Source organism: Oryx dammah, unplaced genomic scaffold, assembly GCF_014754425.2.
Source record: "Oryx dammah isolate SB20612 unplaced genomic scaffold, SCBI_Odam_1.1 HiC_scaffold_19, whole genome shotgun sequence".
Lineage (NCBI taxonomy): Eukaryota > Metazoa > Chordata > Mammalia > Artiodactyla > Bovidae > Oryx > Oryx dammah.
The window spans coordinates 76,016,619-76,033,543 of NW_024070203.1; the positions used below are offsets into that span (position 1 = coordinate 76,016,619).

Below are 16,925 nucleotides of genomic sequence, written 5' to 3' on the forward strand. Positions count from 1 at the left end.
AAGTTATGAAAACAGACTTTTCTTTTTGTTGAAGTAAATATTTTGTGATTTCTGAAAGTGTCCCATATCAAGGCATTTACATTCCTTTTATAAACCCCTCCAGGGACTCTTTGCCTTTAGCTTTTTGGAGCCCAGTTTCATTTCATTTTTTTAATATGAATTCCAAGGATGGAATTACTGAGCTCAGTTGAGAAGATCCCACGTTCCTTGCTGTTTGCCTTCAAGTACAGTAATACGGTTTTTTGTTGTTATTACAATGTAGTGGACATCTGTTCTGTTGTGTGCAAGATTATCTGTGAAGTGATCTTGGTCTCTTCAGGGTCCAGACACTACATCAAGATCCATTAGTTCCAGTGTTATTTCTCATTATGTTTTAATGGTTCTTCTTTGTAGCTGCTCCTTGTACTTTCTCATGAGGACACATTAACAAGCTCTTCCCAACTAAACTCTTACCTATTCTGATTTACAAATCAGACTGAAGTTAAATTTAACATTTGAAGGTTAACTTTGCCATTTTCTAAATAAAGACTATTCAGAATGTAAACAATTTCAAAGAAAAACTTACTTGTCTTGCTCTTGTAGTTTGACTTTTAACTATGAAAAAGAACTTTACTGTAGCCTTATTTTTACAGATGGATGCCAGTTAAACATTATTGAAGTAAACTGTGTTATAAATTGGCACATTCTGGCCTGAATTAGTATATTCTGGTATGTAGCTTTGCCTCCAGCAAGCATTTGAATTAGTTGGTGTCATTTGCTTTTTTCCAACTTTATTTCTCTTTCTTTAGTAATCCTGACAGGAAAAGAGAAATATCTTTGCCTTATAATCAGTGGTATGATGATAAATGTTTAATAACCACCTCTCTGAGTGGCAGCGGAGCAGCCCTGATTTGTAGCATTTGCTGACCCCCGGGTGTAAATACTGTCCATGTGGTTGATTTCAAGCTCCCAAGAGGCATTACTGAGCCCAGAGTTGGGAGGAGAGCAGCAGCCCACCAGTATGTAGTATTTTCTCCAGAGTAGAGGTAAACAACCTCAAGAGCATGGACAGTCCTAGGATAGTGAAATCACGAGGAAGTAATGGGTTCTGAGTATTTGTTATCTTTGTTTTTAATATAATTTATTTAATTGTAAGTTTATACAATTTTTGATAGTGATTGAATTTAACAACCCTATTCAGCAAATACCTGAAAATTCACGATTAGCTTTTGTGAGTTGGTCGCAGCATACAGTGGAGGAAGAGATAATGGCAGGGGAAAAGGATCTCTCTAATCCTCTCAGCCTTATGTTTCTCTAATATTATTCCTTTCACCGTCAAATAATTTCCTCTACCCGTTAGAGAATGCCTACAAACCCGTCGCCTGTACCTACCAAAGAAAGAGTATTATCTTTGCTCTAGACTCTCGAGAGCCTGCACAATTTCTTTAGTATAAACTGGGGGAAAGGAAAGTCTTTGTATATTTCAGTAGCTAAAGTTGCTTTTGTCTTTTGAGTGTATCAAATAGTGCCATGGGTTTTATGGGCTATTGCTTCTTCCCAGGGGCTAGCGAGGTCTTTGATACCACCCCGTGAGTCCATCTGGCAGGACCCTAATGCTACCTCCCAGTAAGTCGAAGGAAACAGCAACAGCAGACAGCTTTACAGTTCCTCCACTCTCTTGGTGGGCATGTTGGACAATTACTATTAATAGAAGACAGTGAAAGATACATATCTATGTGTAGCTTTACATGATTAGATTTCCTTCTTTTACCACTGCAGTGGAGTAATGGATCTAAGAAAAAAGGACTTGCTAATGACGCTGAATGCTGAAGCCTGATTGTTTTCTCCTAATTTTTGGAATACTTTAATAGGTTATTTTGGAAATCTACTTTTTAGATGTCCCTGGTTTTATTAACCTGATGGTGTGCTCTGCTCGTTGTCCTGTAGTCAGGTGTTAAGATCTCACAGCATATAGGTTTTTACACATCTTGTACCTAGTGTACTGAGGGACTCATTTTATGTCATACAGTTCTGCAGTTGAAATTTTACATTTCTTTTTTTTCTTACTTCCAGCCCTGGCCTGGTGGTGACAGCAGAACATCATGCGATCAGTGTTACCAGGCAATCAGGGAGAGATACATATATATGATCATTAAAGTAAATACATCAAGACGAATTATGTGAAACTGTTCCATTAACATAACTAACAGCTGAAATGTAACATAGCAAATCAACACATGTGCTGCAACATTTGGTGTTGGTCTTGACTTTGCCTTTTAAGGCTACACAGAAATCATTCTTATTTTCATTGGAACACAGATGAGTGTCAAGCTGCAGCTCATCAAATGGCCCCTACTTATGGAAAAGATGCTTTCCCAAAGACTGTGCTCACCTTTGGCACAGCCAGAGTACTTTGCTGGGTGCTTCTACAGCATGATAATTGGAATCTAACCCCAGAGCTGTCATCATTTAGCCTTTGGTACAAAGAGAAATCCAAATAGCACAGATAGTTTTGGAAGTTGTTTCTTTTCTTTTTTTTTCTTTTTACACTATAAAAAACAAGAATAAACTCAATAAACCCCAAATTCTCCTTCCTCAAGTATATTCATCTAGACTTTATGATGCAGTAAGAAAGCATCAATATGTTCCAGGGTCTATGAGAATCAATAAAATATTGGAATACCAAACCTGGAATGCATTGTGATATATTTAAAAGGAGATTGGGATCCACTTTCATCCAAGAATATGCTCATAACATGCTTGATTTTGAAAACTATTAAGTGGCAATTCTGAAATCTTGTACAGAAAATATCTTAGCATTGGAGAAAATATAAATTGCAACGGGAAATGTCATATTTTAATTTGAGCCATCTCCTATGTAGTGCAATACAGCTGTTGTGTTCAGGATATTAGCTCTAAGTAATGAAGCATCTGAGATTTCCTTGAAGAGGCAAACAGAAACATTTTTGTATTTTCCCCTATAATTCCAACAAGCTAATGTGTATTCAGAGTAAATCTGTTTGTCATCTCACTATCCTTTAGAAGACAAACATTTATCAAAATGTTTCCCTCCCTCCCCTTCCTCCCTCTCTCTTTCTCCTTTTCTCCCAGTTTGTTTCACCATTCCACTCTCCAATTCCATTCTTCCTCCTGTCTCCAAGGTATCTATCCTCCATCTATTTTTTCATCATAGGCTTGAGAGTTTAGCTAAACAAGAAAATTAACTTCCAGAATTTCAAGATCCTAAGACACGTTTCGGGGGAGGCGTTGATTTTTTTCCCGTATCCGATTCAGAGGCCAAGAGAGTGAGTCACAGACACAGGTGTAGAGCAGGGCCGGGCAAGCCGCCCGTGGTGCATTTCCTGATTACATAACCTTTGAGTGTCTCCAGGAGAGATGAGGTCTAGAGAGAGCCATGCTGAGTGCAGTGCCAGGCAGTCTGATCACAGACAGGCAGTGCTTGTATCCCTTCTCAAAAATTTCCCCGTGGGTTGTTAAAGCATCATAGGTTAGTGTTTAAATTGGAATCATGTAGGCCACAGCTGTGCCTTGAGTGAATCTCGGCTTTAACGTGAATCAGAGTAGCTGACTCTGATATGAAGGGAGCTTTTTCTCCTCCAACATTAGCTACATTGTTATTTCCTCAGTGGCTAGAAAGGACAAACTGGGTGGCCAATAAAAAAGCAAGTGATCCAGGATACTTAAACAGTGAGTTTCTAACCCATATGTGTGTTAGTCACTCAGATGTGCTGGACTCTTTGCAACCCCATGGGCTATAGCCCACCAGGCTCCTCTGTCCATGGAATTCTCTAGGCAAGAATACTGGAGTGGGTTGCCATTCCCTTCGCCAGGGCATCTTTCTTATGCAGCAATCAAACCCAGGTCTCTTGCACTGCAGGCAGATTCCTTACCGTCTGAGCCACCAGGGAAGCCTCTTCTAACCCATAATTAGACTATATTGTTTATTGAAGTGAAGTGAAGTGAAGTCACTCAGTCATGTCCGACTCTTTGTGACCCCATGGACACCAGGCTCCTCCGTCCACGGGGTTTTCTAGGCAAGAGTACTGGAGTGGGTTGCCATTTCCTTCACCAGGGAATCTTCCCGACCCAGGGATTGAACCCAGGTCTCCCACATTGTAGACAGATGCTTTACCGTCTGAGCCACCGGGGAAGTCCATATTGTTTATTAGGTATAATAAAGCATAATCTTTATATTCCATCTTAAAGTCAGTTTACATCAACTTAAAAATGATTTCCACCATCTTTATAGAGATCTTAAAGGTGTTGTTGGCTTCTCCGGTGGCTCAGCAGTAAAGACTTTGCCTGCCAATGCAGGAGACACGGGTTCGATCCCTGGTTGGGGAAGATCCCCTGGAGAAGGAAATGGCTACCTACTCCAGTGTTCTTGTCTGGAGAATTCCATGGACAAAGGAGCCTGGGGGGCTACAGTCCATGGGGTCACAAAGAGTCGGACAGGACTTAGCAACTAAACAACAACAACAAAAGGTGTTAACTTTTTAATTTTGTTTCATATATATGATTGTATCCCTTGTGTTTGTTATATATTATCAGTTGGTCAGTTATCCACCTAAAGATTATCTCTGGATTATTAGAAACACAGAAAGACATTCTCAGATTTTAATGGCAAAATTAAGTTTAATGTACTATAGACTTATTGTTTGGCCTTAATAAGGATTGACAGATCAATTTTCTTCTCTTTACCCCCTTAACCATCTTTGTCCCCACCCACCTTGGGAGGTGAGGAAGAGGGAGAGACGAGAGACCAAGCCTCAAAGGAAGCCAATAAACGTGCACAGTGTAGACCTCCAACCCCTTTCTAAGGTTTCCAGCTCTGTGATTTTATAATAAAACTGGTGAAGAATCTGGAAGGCGAGGGGCGTGTATTACTCGTCAGGATTATGCTAGCAGGGGATATCATTATGCTAGGGGATATCATTATGCTAGCTAGGATTATCATAGCAGGGGTTGATACTTGATCAAAGAAAAGTTATTTAGGTGATAATGAACAATGTTCTGATAAACTAGCTGCAAGGAAACACAACAAAACAAAAAGTGGGAGGGCAAATCCTTAGGTTTAGGTATGATCAGAGAGGGGAAATGCTTTAAAATTCCTGTTAAGATTTTCATTTAGACCATTTATTCTTAATAGGGAAGTCTGTAAAGCTTCAATCCAACTTTCACATAAAATATACCAGTTTTGGGATTTTGGCTTTTGATATTCAATTCATAGCTTCAGCTATTCAATTCATATGACTGCAAATTAGACAGATGCATGTTTCATAGAAAGGAATATTCTACCTTTCTTTCCTTTATTTTTAGCTTTAAATAAGTGCTCAGCACTTCTGGGAATCTTGTTTCAGAGAAACTTTAATTTTATAAAACTGGTGGCAGTTAAATATGGAGAGACCATATAGTTTATCATCTAAACCAGGATTCTTTTGAAAATAAAAAGGAAACTAGTAATAATTATGCTAGGACAGTAGGCTTAAACTAGAATGAAGTCACATGGCACCCTAACTGTAGCTCCTTGAGGCACTGAGATATGCAGTTAAATCATTTGTGAAAAAAAGAGACTCATAGAAAGAGATCAGATTTGTGCTCATCGGAAGTGGGTGGTATGGGGAGGGAAAATTGGATGAGGGTGGACAAAAGGAACAAACTTCCAGTTGTGAGATAAATAAGTTCTAGGGATGTAATATACAACATGGTGACCACAGTTAATGTTGCTATATAATGTATATGAAAATTAAGAGAGTAGACACTAATAGTTCTCACCACAAGGAAAAAATTCTTTTTATTTTCTTTTTGTTTCTGAGATGATGGATGTTAACTTACTGTTTCATGATACATGTAACTCAAATCATTATGCCATACAGCTTAAATTTTTACAGTGCTATGGGTCAATTATATCCCAGTAAAACTGGAACAAAATAGACGAAAGACAATAGCAAGTGTACATGGACGCCTGTGGCTTTATAGAGCACAATATGAGTGTGAGGTCAGGAAGCAGGAAGTGACCTGAAAAAGGTCTGATTGAGCTTGACCAGAAGACAGCATTTGATTGTTTTTGGTGGGATGGAACTGCTGCCCCTTATTTCCTCCTTATAGTTTTATACTTGTCAGTTTCTCGTTGTTTTAGTGTAGAGAACTAAATTTATAGGACTGGCATTTGAGAAGGAGGAGAGGAAAGTGGGAAAAGGTCAAAGACTGTTCTGTGAATGATATGTTAGTAATGAATACTTGAAACCCAGAGAGGCTTGGGAGAATAGATAATGAGTTATATTACTGAGTCATTGAGTTTGAGGGTCCATAGGCTATCCATGTAGTTATAACAAGTAGACAGCTCTTAGCCAAGGTTTTCAGTTCAGGAAGGAAATCAGGTCTAAAGTTGTATATATTTGGGTTTTTTCCACGTAGAGTTGATTAAGTCTATGAGAATGGATGAAGTCTTTCATTCATTCTAAATTTAGCATTATGGTAGCTGCTAGGGATACAGTAATAAAGGAGATCAAATATGTCTTCACAGAGTTTATGGTGCAGTGGGAGAAACATACAGATACGGTCCTATGAGCACACATAAGAATCATACCTAAGCCAGGCTTCAGGAGCCAAGGAAGACCCAGTCCCTTAGGATAAATATTTAACAGAAGCTCAGCAAAGGGGAAGAGAAGGTGAGGGTGGAGTACAGAGAAGTCATAGTGCACCTATGTCCTTTGAGACAGTGCCTGGCATGTGTCAGAAACGGAGAGAATGTGCATTAAGAAGAAAATATATTAAAAGTTGAACATAGGACTTTAAAGAATGACTTCTTTGCGGGGGGCAGAGATATGGATAAAGAGGAATCAACACAGGAGCCTAAGAATGGAAATTGGCAGAGAGTTTGGAGAAAGTGTTGAAGGCAAAGGAGAGTCAATAGTGTTAAAGCTGTGTAAGGAATCAAGTAGGGTGAAGATTAAGGAGGGAAACTATTGAACTGGCAGTTACGTAGGTCTTTGAGAACTTGGGCATCAGTTTCATTAGCATGAGAACCAGATTGCAATAGTTTGAGGAATGAGAGAAAAGGAATGATGAAGTTTTGTAGGAAAGGGAAAGAGAGAAAGGGGGTGATATCTGTGGACAAAATAGGGAAAATATTTTAGAAGAGGAGAGATGCTTTGCTTGAAAACCTTTGACGCATTTGAAAAGAGATGATATCAATAGAAAGGTAGGTTAAGGGTGTAATCGGTGTTGCAGTGTTCTGTGAAAGTGGAGTCAAGAGCACAAATGAGTAATTTAGCCTTGGATAGAAGTCCGTTGAAACATCAGAGGAAAGAGAAAGATTTCAAAGAAAGCTCTTGAGAGGAAAGTTGAGGACATTCATACCAGTGGTTTTCCCAGTTAAGTGGAAGATAAAGTCCACTGAACATCAAGAAGCGTAAGGGTACAGTTGAGAGCTTTAAAGAGCCTGGCAAAGCTGAGAAATAAAATTCTGCCAAGCTCTGCAGTCACAGTTGAGGTTTTGTTGTTGCTTTTGTTTTTTAAAGTCTATTTATAATGGAACCAGTTATCACAGATTGTATTGGGTTCTTGAGGATAGAATTGGAAAAATGAATAAATTATTAGGCTGACGCAGAATTGAGCCTTGACAAAGCAGAAGATTGAGGTGGGAGGAGTTGAGGGTATTTTAAGAGTGTAGGTGAAATGATGGCCAGTCTTCAGTTCCAGCTACATAAGAAAGCGTGGTGGTGCACAATTTGTTTAGAGGACAAGAAGAAGCTGCAGGTTGTGCTAAAAGTAAAGCAAAGCTTGGTGAATAATGGTCAGAGGGGAAGCTGTGCTATTGACATAGTAAATGGTAAAGTGGAAAACTCAGCAGTGGCCACAGAAATGGAAAAGGTCAGTTTTCATTCCAATCCCAAAGAAGGACAGTGCCAAATAATGTTCAGACTACCATACAATTGCACTCATTTCACATGCTAGCAAGGTGATGCTAAAAAACCTTCAAGCTAGGCTTCAGCAGTATGTGAACAGAGAACTTCCAGATGTACAAGCTGGGTTTTGAAGAGGCAAAGGAACCAGAGATCAAATTGCCAGCATTCACTGGATCATGGAAAAAGCAAGGGAATTCCAGAAAAACATCTACTTCTGTTTCATTGACTATGCTAAAGCCTTTGACTGTGTGGATCACAACAGTCTGTGGAAAATTCTTAAAGAGGTGGAAGTACCAGACCACCTAACCTGTCTCCTGTATGTGGATCAAGAAGCAGCAGTTAGACCTGGACATAACTGACTGGGTCCAAATTAGGAAAGGAGTATGATAAGACTATATATTGTCACTCTGCTTATTTAACTTATATGCAGAGTACATCATGGGAAATGCTGGTCTGGATGAATCACAAGCTGGAATCAAGCTTTGTTATTGTTGTTTAGTTAAGTTGTGTCTGACTCATGTCTGATTCTTCTGCGACCCATGGACTGCAGCCTACCAGGCTTCTCCGTCCATGAGATCTTCCAGGCAGGAGTACTGGAGTGGGTTGTCATTTCCTTCTCCAGGGGATCTTCCCAACCCAGGGATTGAACCTGTAGCTCCTGCCACGTCTCCTGCTACGTCTCCGGCGTTGCAGAGAGATTCTTTACTGTTGAGCCACTGGGGAAGCCCTGGAATCAAGATTGCCAGGAGAAATATCAACAACTTCAGATATGCAGGTGATACCACTCTAATGGAAGAAAGTGAAGAGTCTCTTCTTCTAATGGAAGAAAGTGAAGAGTCTCTTGATGAAAGAGAAGAGTGAAAAACTGGCTTGAAACATAACATTCAAAAAACTAAGGTCATGGCATCTAGTCGCATCACTTCCTGGAATATAGAAGGGGAAAAAGTGAAAGCAGTAACAGATTTTATTTCCTTGGGCTCCAAAATCACTGCAGACAGTGACTGCGGCCATGATATTAAAAGACACTTGCTCATTGTAAGGAAAACTATGAAAAACCTAGACAGCATATCAAAAAGCAGACACATCACTTTGCCAACAAAGTCCATATAGTCAAAGCTATGGTTTTTCCCCTAATCATGTATGGATGTGAGTGCTGGTCCATAAAGAAGGCTGAGCACCGAAGAATTGATGCTTTTGTTTTGTGGTGCTGAGAGTTCCTTGGACAGAAAGGAGATCAAACCAGTCAATCCTAAAGGAAATCAACCGTGAATATTCATTGGAAGGACTGAAACTGAAGCTGAAGCTCCAGTATTTTGGCCACCTGATGCAAAGAGCTGATTTATTGGAAAAGACCCTGATGCTGGGAAAGATTGAAGGCAAAAGGAGAAGAGGGCGGCAGAGGATAAGATGATTAGATAGCATCACTGACTCAATAGAAATGAATTTGAGTAAATTCTGGGAGTTAGTGGAAGACAGAGGAGCCCAGCATCCATGGAGTAATGAAGAGTCAGACGGACATGACTTAGCAACTGAACAACAAGGAGAAGTCAAGGTCATTCTGAAGATAATCATAAGGCAAAATTCCAGAAGGTGTGATAGAGTATATAAATGGCATAGAGAGTCTCTTATAGGACTGTGGGTAGTCGTAGATCCTAAAAGACACCAGGAGTGGAGGCAAGACTGGGAATGGAAAGGAAGTGATTTAGTGTCTTCCAGAAGCTGACAGGCACTTCTGTCACTGTTACTGGAGTCACCGTTTCCGCTGCTTTTGTACTTTACCCCCTTCACTGTTGATGCTTTTAAATCAAAGGAATCACTCTGATGTCTATACAAAGAGTTTGGTATGTGGCATGTCAGTCTTCTTAAACTACAGTTTTGAATGTAGCTGACCCAGTGACAAAGAAGTTGCTTTATTTTGTCATTAGAAGATATTCCTGTGCCAATAATAAAAACTTTTTTTCCCTTTTTTTGCCAAATAGGGAGTGGTTTTATTTTATTTTAATATTTATGTATTTGGCTGCATCTCTTACTTGTGGCGCACAGGCTTATTTCCAGCTGTGGCGCTTGGGCTCCAAGGTGCGAGGGCCAGTAGTTGCAGTGCATAGGCTTATTTGCCCCAGGGCGTGTGGGATCTCGGTTCCCAAGTTCCCTGACCAGGGATGAACCCTTGTCTCCTGCAATGGAAAATGGATTCTTAACCACTAGACCACCCAGGGATGTCCCCAAGAACTGATTTTAACTTATGTAATTTGGGGAGTCAAGTTTACTTTCCTTTGGGTAAATCTGAAATTACTGCAACAAATTCTGGAGATATTTTTAATGTTAATTTGATCAACTTAGTCTTAGTTTCTTAGCTTACCTTAGTACCTGCTCAGTTGCTCAGTCCTGTCTAACTATGATCCCATGGACATAGCCTGTCGGGCTCCTCTGTCCATAGAATTTCCCAGTCAGGAATACTGGAGTGGGTTGCCATTTCCTTCTCCAACCTTAGTATAGACATTATTTTAATTAGTACACTTTTAAAAACTTCTAATTTAGAAAAGTTTAAGAGTAGATTTGAATCTGATACAGTCTTAGCTTATTAAACAAGTTAGAGTTAGGTCATTCTTCTAAACAATTCCCAAGGTTAGGAAAAAATTGTCATGTATGTATGAAGAAATTTTCATTTTGAATATTTTAGAATCATTTGAAAGAGTATGGTTCACTTTGAACTATTAAATCCAGCAGGCTAGGAACCTATGTTTTAGGGAAGGGATTTTCCAGATTGCAAATTTAATTTAATATTTCTAACTAAATAGAATATCCAGAATGACTCTTAAGTATGCCCCTTCTCCTGTCTTTCACAACACTTAGGAAGAAAAAGATGTTCTCTGCTACGGTTCTGGTCTCATCTTTTAATAACTTCCAACAATTTGGAAGTCTATTGTCTTCTCATTTCCCCTCTCCTTAACCTCATTAATGTTATCTAAAGATCTTTTAAGTTCTCTTTATCTTCCTAGAAAATTTTGATACATGACTCATGAAATTTATCCCTACATTTTCTCTTTTCTCATTTTGAAGCTTTTTCAACATCCATACAAATAATCCTTATAATGTATATGCTAGAGTGTTCCTTAACTTACCCAGTCTTAATGTCTTTTATTTCCATTTCTTCTAAGCTTACAATAGGGATTGCCATATACTAGAATTCATGATAATTTGGAAGTACTCCAGCTTAAAATTTTTGAACTCTGAAATTTCCCTTTCAGATTATAATTTCAGTTGAGACCACTATCTTCCATTCATTTGGCAAGTATTTATTGAATGCCTTATAATAGGCATACTGAACTTTGTGGTCCTCCCTTTTAACCATTTACATGTGCTCTTCCTTTATTTTTGCTTCTAGTTCTTTGATATTCTGCCTGCTTATTATTGTATTACCACCCTGACTCTAACCTCATTTGCTTTTCTGCCTATAGTGAGCTTCATGGTTGGTCATTTCAATTGCACTTGAATTCTGAACCTTCAATTCTGAATTATTTTTCGTAGGCTCTTTTACTATTTCCTCTGACCTTATTCATTATTATTATATTTTACAATCAATATGCATTGGTATTTCCCTAAATATTTATGTTGTCTGCTGTTCTCTGTTCCATCCTGCTTTTGTCCAGGGCCTCCATTTAATTAATTTATTGAATTTATTTAGTGTGTATCTGCTTGTGATGAATTCTGATTTTATTGACTTATGACATCTTTATTTTCTTTTCATTTTAGAAGGGTACTTTTTCTTAGGTATAGAATTACAGGTTAGCAGTTATTTTCACTTGGCACTTTAAAGACTCTAGGCCAGAGTGTGTATCTGGCCCACCCCTGCTCTTAGAATGTTTTGAGAGCCTGCGGTGTTTACAGGGGCTTCCCCACTGGCAGGTCTTGAACTATAATCCCTGTCTTCTCAGCACTGAGAAACGTCCCCAGACTCTAATTATAGGTACTTAGAAGGACTTCGGCTGCTGTACTTGTGAGATGGGAAGTCACTGGAGAGTTTGAATGGCGGAGTGATACACAAAAGAATTTTTCTGTTTGCTGTGGTCAGAAAAGACCATAAGGAAGCAAAGCAGAGCCTGAGAGGACAAGTTAGGAGGCTATTGCAAAAAAGCAAGTAAGAGATGAAGGTGGCCTATAATTTTTTGTCTGGCTAGTAAAATTTTTAACTTTTAGGCTGCCTTAAATTTTGATCTACTCAAACCATTTCATCCATATGGTATCACACTGATTTGTTTCTACAATTTGTACCTAATAATGTCACTCCTCAGAGATTCCTCATTTTATATCTTCAGGTAAAAATTCAAAGTACCAAAGGATAACAGATCATATCCGTGCTCTGGAGCCTGTCTCCCTTCATAGCATCCTCTCTTATTCTACCTCTTTCAAGTCCTCTCTTATTCTACCTCTTCCGTTTGTTGCTGTTCATTCACTAAGTCATGTCCAACTCTGTGCGATCCCATGGACTGTAGCACACCAGGCTTCCCTGTCCTTCACCAACTCTCGCAGTTTGTTCAAACTCATGTCCATTGAGTTGGTGATGTCATCCAATCATCTCATCCTCTGTTGCCCCCTTCTCCTCCTCTTTCCTTTAGCCGGTTATCTACTTGAAGCCTAGATTCTCTCCATAGGTTATGAAACTTCCTCAGATCTCTATGCCTTGGGCCATGTTTTTCTTCTTCTAGAATTATCCATCATCAACTCCCTTCTCTTGTCTGATTTACTCCAACTCATCGTAAAGATTAAGGAAGAAGCTTATTTTGTTCTTGGAAGGGTTTCTGAACCTTTTCCTTCCCTATTCCAAGACAAAAATGATTAGTCTTTTCTGTGGAATCAGTACATTTGTAGCATCTACTCTCTACCAAGAACAGTTTTAGGAGTTGGAGAACCACAGAAAACTAAGCTACAATATTTGCCCTCAAGGACCTTGTTCTAGAAGAGAAGACGCATAAATATATAATGACATTGTAGTGTGATAGGTATCCTAGTAGAAGGTATGATCTTGAGAGAAGGGTATGAATGAAGTGTTCCTAGAAGAGGATAAATCCATATCAGTTTCTAAAGAATAATTCAGAGTTTATCAAGCAAAAAAGGTGCATGGGTTAGAGGAAATATATAAGACTGAAAGAACAATATGTCCAACAGCATTGGACACCAATTGGAGCGTGCAGCTCAGGTGGGTGAGGCAGGTAGTCTGTTGGGTCTCTAGAGCTAGAAGACTGATAGCCAGTTTTCAGCCCTGGTGTATTCTTGCCTCTTTTTTTCCAAAACGGTATTTCAAACTACTTTGAAAAGTAGCACAAATGTATTAGAAATGTCATGAACATAGGGGGAAAAAGGAGATGCATAACCCTAAATCAATCATAATAACACATGGTAGTAACCTGAAGAAAAAAATGGAATATTCAAGTCATGTACTCTTATACAAGATCCACTGACTGGCTGACTAGTTGCCAACAAAGAAATAGGAAAAGAAAATGTAAAGCAAAGTCTTTGCTTTGTCTTAAGTAGTTTTACACATCTTTTCAAGAAAGAAATTACTTGAGCTAGTTTGCTTTCTCTTACCTTTTGTAAAATGCCCTTGCTGAAGAATCTACTAACCATATGGTTTCTTCCGATATTCTCTTCTTTCTCCCCCTTCTCCCTTAGTATCTTTTTGCTACATACATTGCTCCTTCAGCCACTCTTGACATTGGACTTCAACAGGAAAAGAAAAGAGAAATTTATATGAAAATACAACCACCATTTGAAGACCTTTTTGATGCAGCAGAAGAATATATCCTCCTCCTCCTTCTTGAGCCTTGGACAAAGATGATAAAATCAGACCAAGTTGCTTATGGAAAGGTATAGTGGCACCGATCAGCTGTGTGTAAACCACTCAGGTTTACTGCAAAACTGATGACAGGCAACATTGCTAATCTGCAGGAGAGAAAAGCTGAGAAAGGTCTCACATGGGCCAGGAACTCAGAGTTAAGATTTGGGCAGACACAAATTTAGGGCAGGGAAAGCACTGATTAACTTAGTTTTTCCCCATTTCCCTGTTGTCTCCTAACAAAAGACAAAAATTGATGTCATTTTTAATTCTGTCTACAAATATGTCAGCAGAGAAAAATCTGAGTTTTGGATTCTTGTGAACCAGTAAAATGTGCCATTATAATATACTAGTTTTGTCATTTCTTGCCATGTCTCAGCAGCGGCTTTAAATAATTTTGATTAATGGAAGGAGCCTGTGTATTTTTATTCTGGATGAGTTACAGTAAGTACTATACCCATGGAAAATGTAAACATTCCATATGTATTGTGGAAAACACATTCTGTGACTTAAAGCACTCTCAGATGTTCATCAGGTCAGACTGCTTGATTTGAGAAAAGTGCCAACACACCTTTTTTCATTCCAAAAGAGCTGATTTTAAGTCTAGGTGCTTGAATATTTTCACTATTCTTATTGATGGGTGGAAGAAATTTCTTTAAATTGTTTAATTTGAATCACAAACGAAAGCCATTTGTGGGTATTTTTAATGTTAAGTTAACTGCATGTACCCTTACCTTATTGAATTATAACCAATACAACATGATGGCTTATTAAATTCATTGACCAAAATAATGAAAATTTCATTCCTGATTTCTTTTTGTCCTGAAAAATTGACATTCACATCCTTTCTACCACAGAAATGCATACTTTACACTAGGAATATTGGGATATCATATGAAACTTTTGAAAAATTCTCTCCAGTCATGATTTAAATACAGTATATGGTATAGAGCAAAATGAATTTGAGATATGGTCCCACGATGACAAAAGTAATTTAGAATTATAGCTAACTTCCCTAATACCAAGAAGTTTTGGCATTAGCCATGATTCTTATGAAATGCCTGGGACAAATTATATGCTCTTTTTTTTAAAGGAAAAGTAAATTTCTCTTAATTCTACAAGCTTCTTAAATTCAGCCCAAAGGACCTCTGTAAAAGTTCGACTGACTGGATTATGCGGACCCTTCCGAAAAAGAATGAGCGAGGAGATTTAACCAAAATTAAATATTAAATACAGGAAGTTCTCCGTCAGCCAAACTGATTCTTGCCGGCAGTAGAGAAATGGAAAATGATCTTGTTCTCCTGACTGTATAAAGCAGTGCAGTACACAGACTGAAGGCTGAGTCCTGCTGTGAGGTTTAATCATGATTGAGTAGAGTCCCATCATTTTTTTGTTCTACTGTGGATTGCCTATCTTCATGTGAAGTCGCTCAGTCATGTCCCGACTCTTAGCGGCCCCATGGACTGCAGCCTACCAGGCTTCTCCGTCCATGAGATTTTCCAGGCAGGATGGAGTGTGTTGCCATTGCCTTCTCCGATTTTCACGATTATTATCCCATTATAATGAATAGAAGCTGGGAATGTGACCCACCCAATGTGTTTGCATTGTCTGTCATTTCCCACGGGGTATCCAGAAAGGAGGAATGGTCTTTGGTGGCGTTATATCATTACACAGAAATGTATGCAGCTTTTGTTTTATCTTGTACGTTTGTAGTCTGACTTTGCTGTAACTAATGTTTTTCATTGTGTAGGTCTTCCTGCTTTTGCCTCCAAACTAACTTACTTTATTGGCAAGTGTATTTGTTTTTTAGCCCACTGTTATTGGCAAATTGTGCATTCTTTCCCCACTTTTTTATAATGCACATTCTTTTGATGTTACAAGCTTTATTATTGTTTTATTATAGGTGGAGCTGGTGGAAGAAACTCGACAGCTAGATTCCACATACTTGAGAAAGCTACAGGCTTTGCATAAAGAGACCGTTTTCAAGAAAGCTGAGGTAAGAAACTCTCTACTTAGAAAAACAAACATTTAACCTGGAGAGGATTCTCACTGCATGTATTGGTGGTATGTGGGAATAGGGATCATTTATTGAGGAGATCATATATGATAAAGTAGGGGGCAGGCAGTTCCATTTTCTGCTGCTGCTTTGCCTAACATGCTATGTATGACAGGTGTAACATTTTATTGACACGTTATTTAACAACAAAGCCAGAAAAAGAAAGCAGATGAAGTCGTGTAGGGAGCCAAGATACTCATTTGTCTTAGAGTCTTCAAGCCACGTTATATTCCTTTGGATGTTACTGGCTATTTTCTGTATGGCAGCAACTCTACTTGTCAAGTCACAAAAAGAATTAACTTGAGTTTTCCAAACAGAAAAGGAAGTGTTGTGTGACAGCAATAAGCAAAACAAGAAAGAAAAATGGAAAGGCTTTAACGGAGTCAATAAAAAGATCATAGGATTGACTATGGTAGTCAGGTGTTATTTTGATATATAAATTTACAAATTTGTGAGTATCTAAGTAAGCCACGATAGATCTATAAGGATTTAAGATTAAATGTGTGTATCTATGTAAATGACCGTTTAGATTCATATTTATTGACATGGAAAATGCCGAGGACATGTTATTACATAAATATGTGGGGAACAAACACTGGTATGATGTAATCCTATTCATATAAAATTATACATGCATTTCTACTTGTATACATATATGCAAAGAGAGCTATCTGGAAAAATGTTCATCAAAATGTTAAAGATAGTTAGCTCTGAGTGACAAGGTTTCAGATGATTTTTTACTTTCTACTTTATACCTATCCGAAATCTTTATTCTTTTAAACTTTTACACAGACAGTAGTTATTTTTTAAGTGTATTCATGATTTTACCTTATAAATACAGAAATTCTTTATTTGAAATTCTACTAATTAATATCTGGAAAGGATACATAAAAATTCATAAGGATAGTATATTATAAAGTTATATCTTTAATTTTTTTAACTTATGATATTATTCATAATACTTCTACCTATCAAAAAATTTTAAATATAGGAGTTTATCTCATGGTCTGATGTTTTTCAAAAACAAGTTGGAAGGTGAATTAATTATTCAGTGAGTTACATAGGAAGGATTTCTAAAGAATAAGCCTCTCTAGCTTTTTGCCATGAAGGGCTTATAAACTGTTCA

General features: G+C 38.2%; 1 protein-coding gene across 5 annotated transcripts in view; it reads left to right on the forward strand.

Moving 5' to 3' along the window:
- Nucleotides 1-16,925, forward strand: part of RGS22 (regulator of G protein signaling 22) — a 136,844-nt gene that overhangs the window by 78,478 nt on the left and 41,441 nt on the right. For all 5 annotated transcript variants that reach the window (XM_040260987.1, XM_040260990.1, XM_040260989.1 and 2 more), the window contains 2 exons: nt 13,581-13,775; nt 15,647-15,739. In XM_040260987.1, the coding sequence (XP_040116921.1) occupies nt 13,581-13,775; nt 15,647-15,739 (288 nt within the window). The remainder of the gene's footprint in view (nt 1-13,580; nt 13,776-15,646; nt 15,740-16,925) is intronic.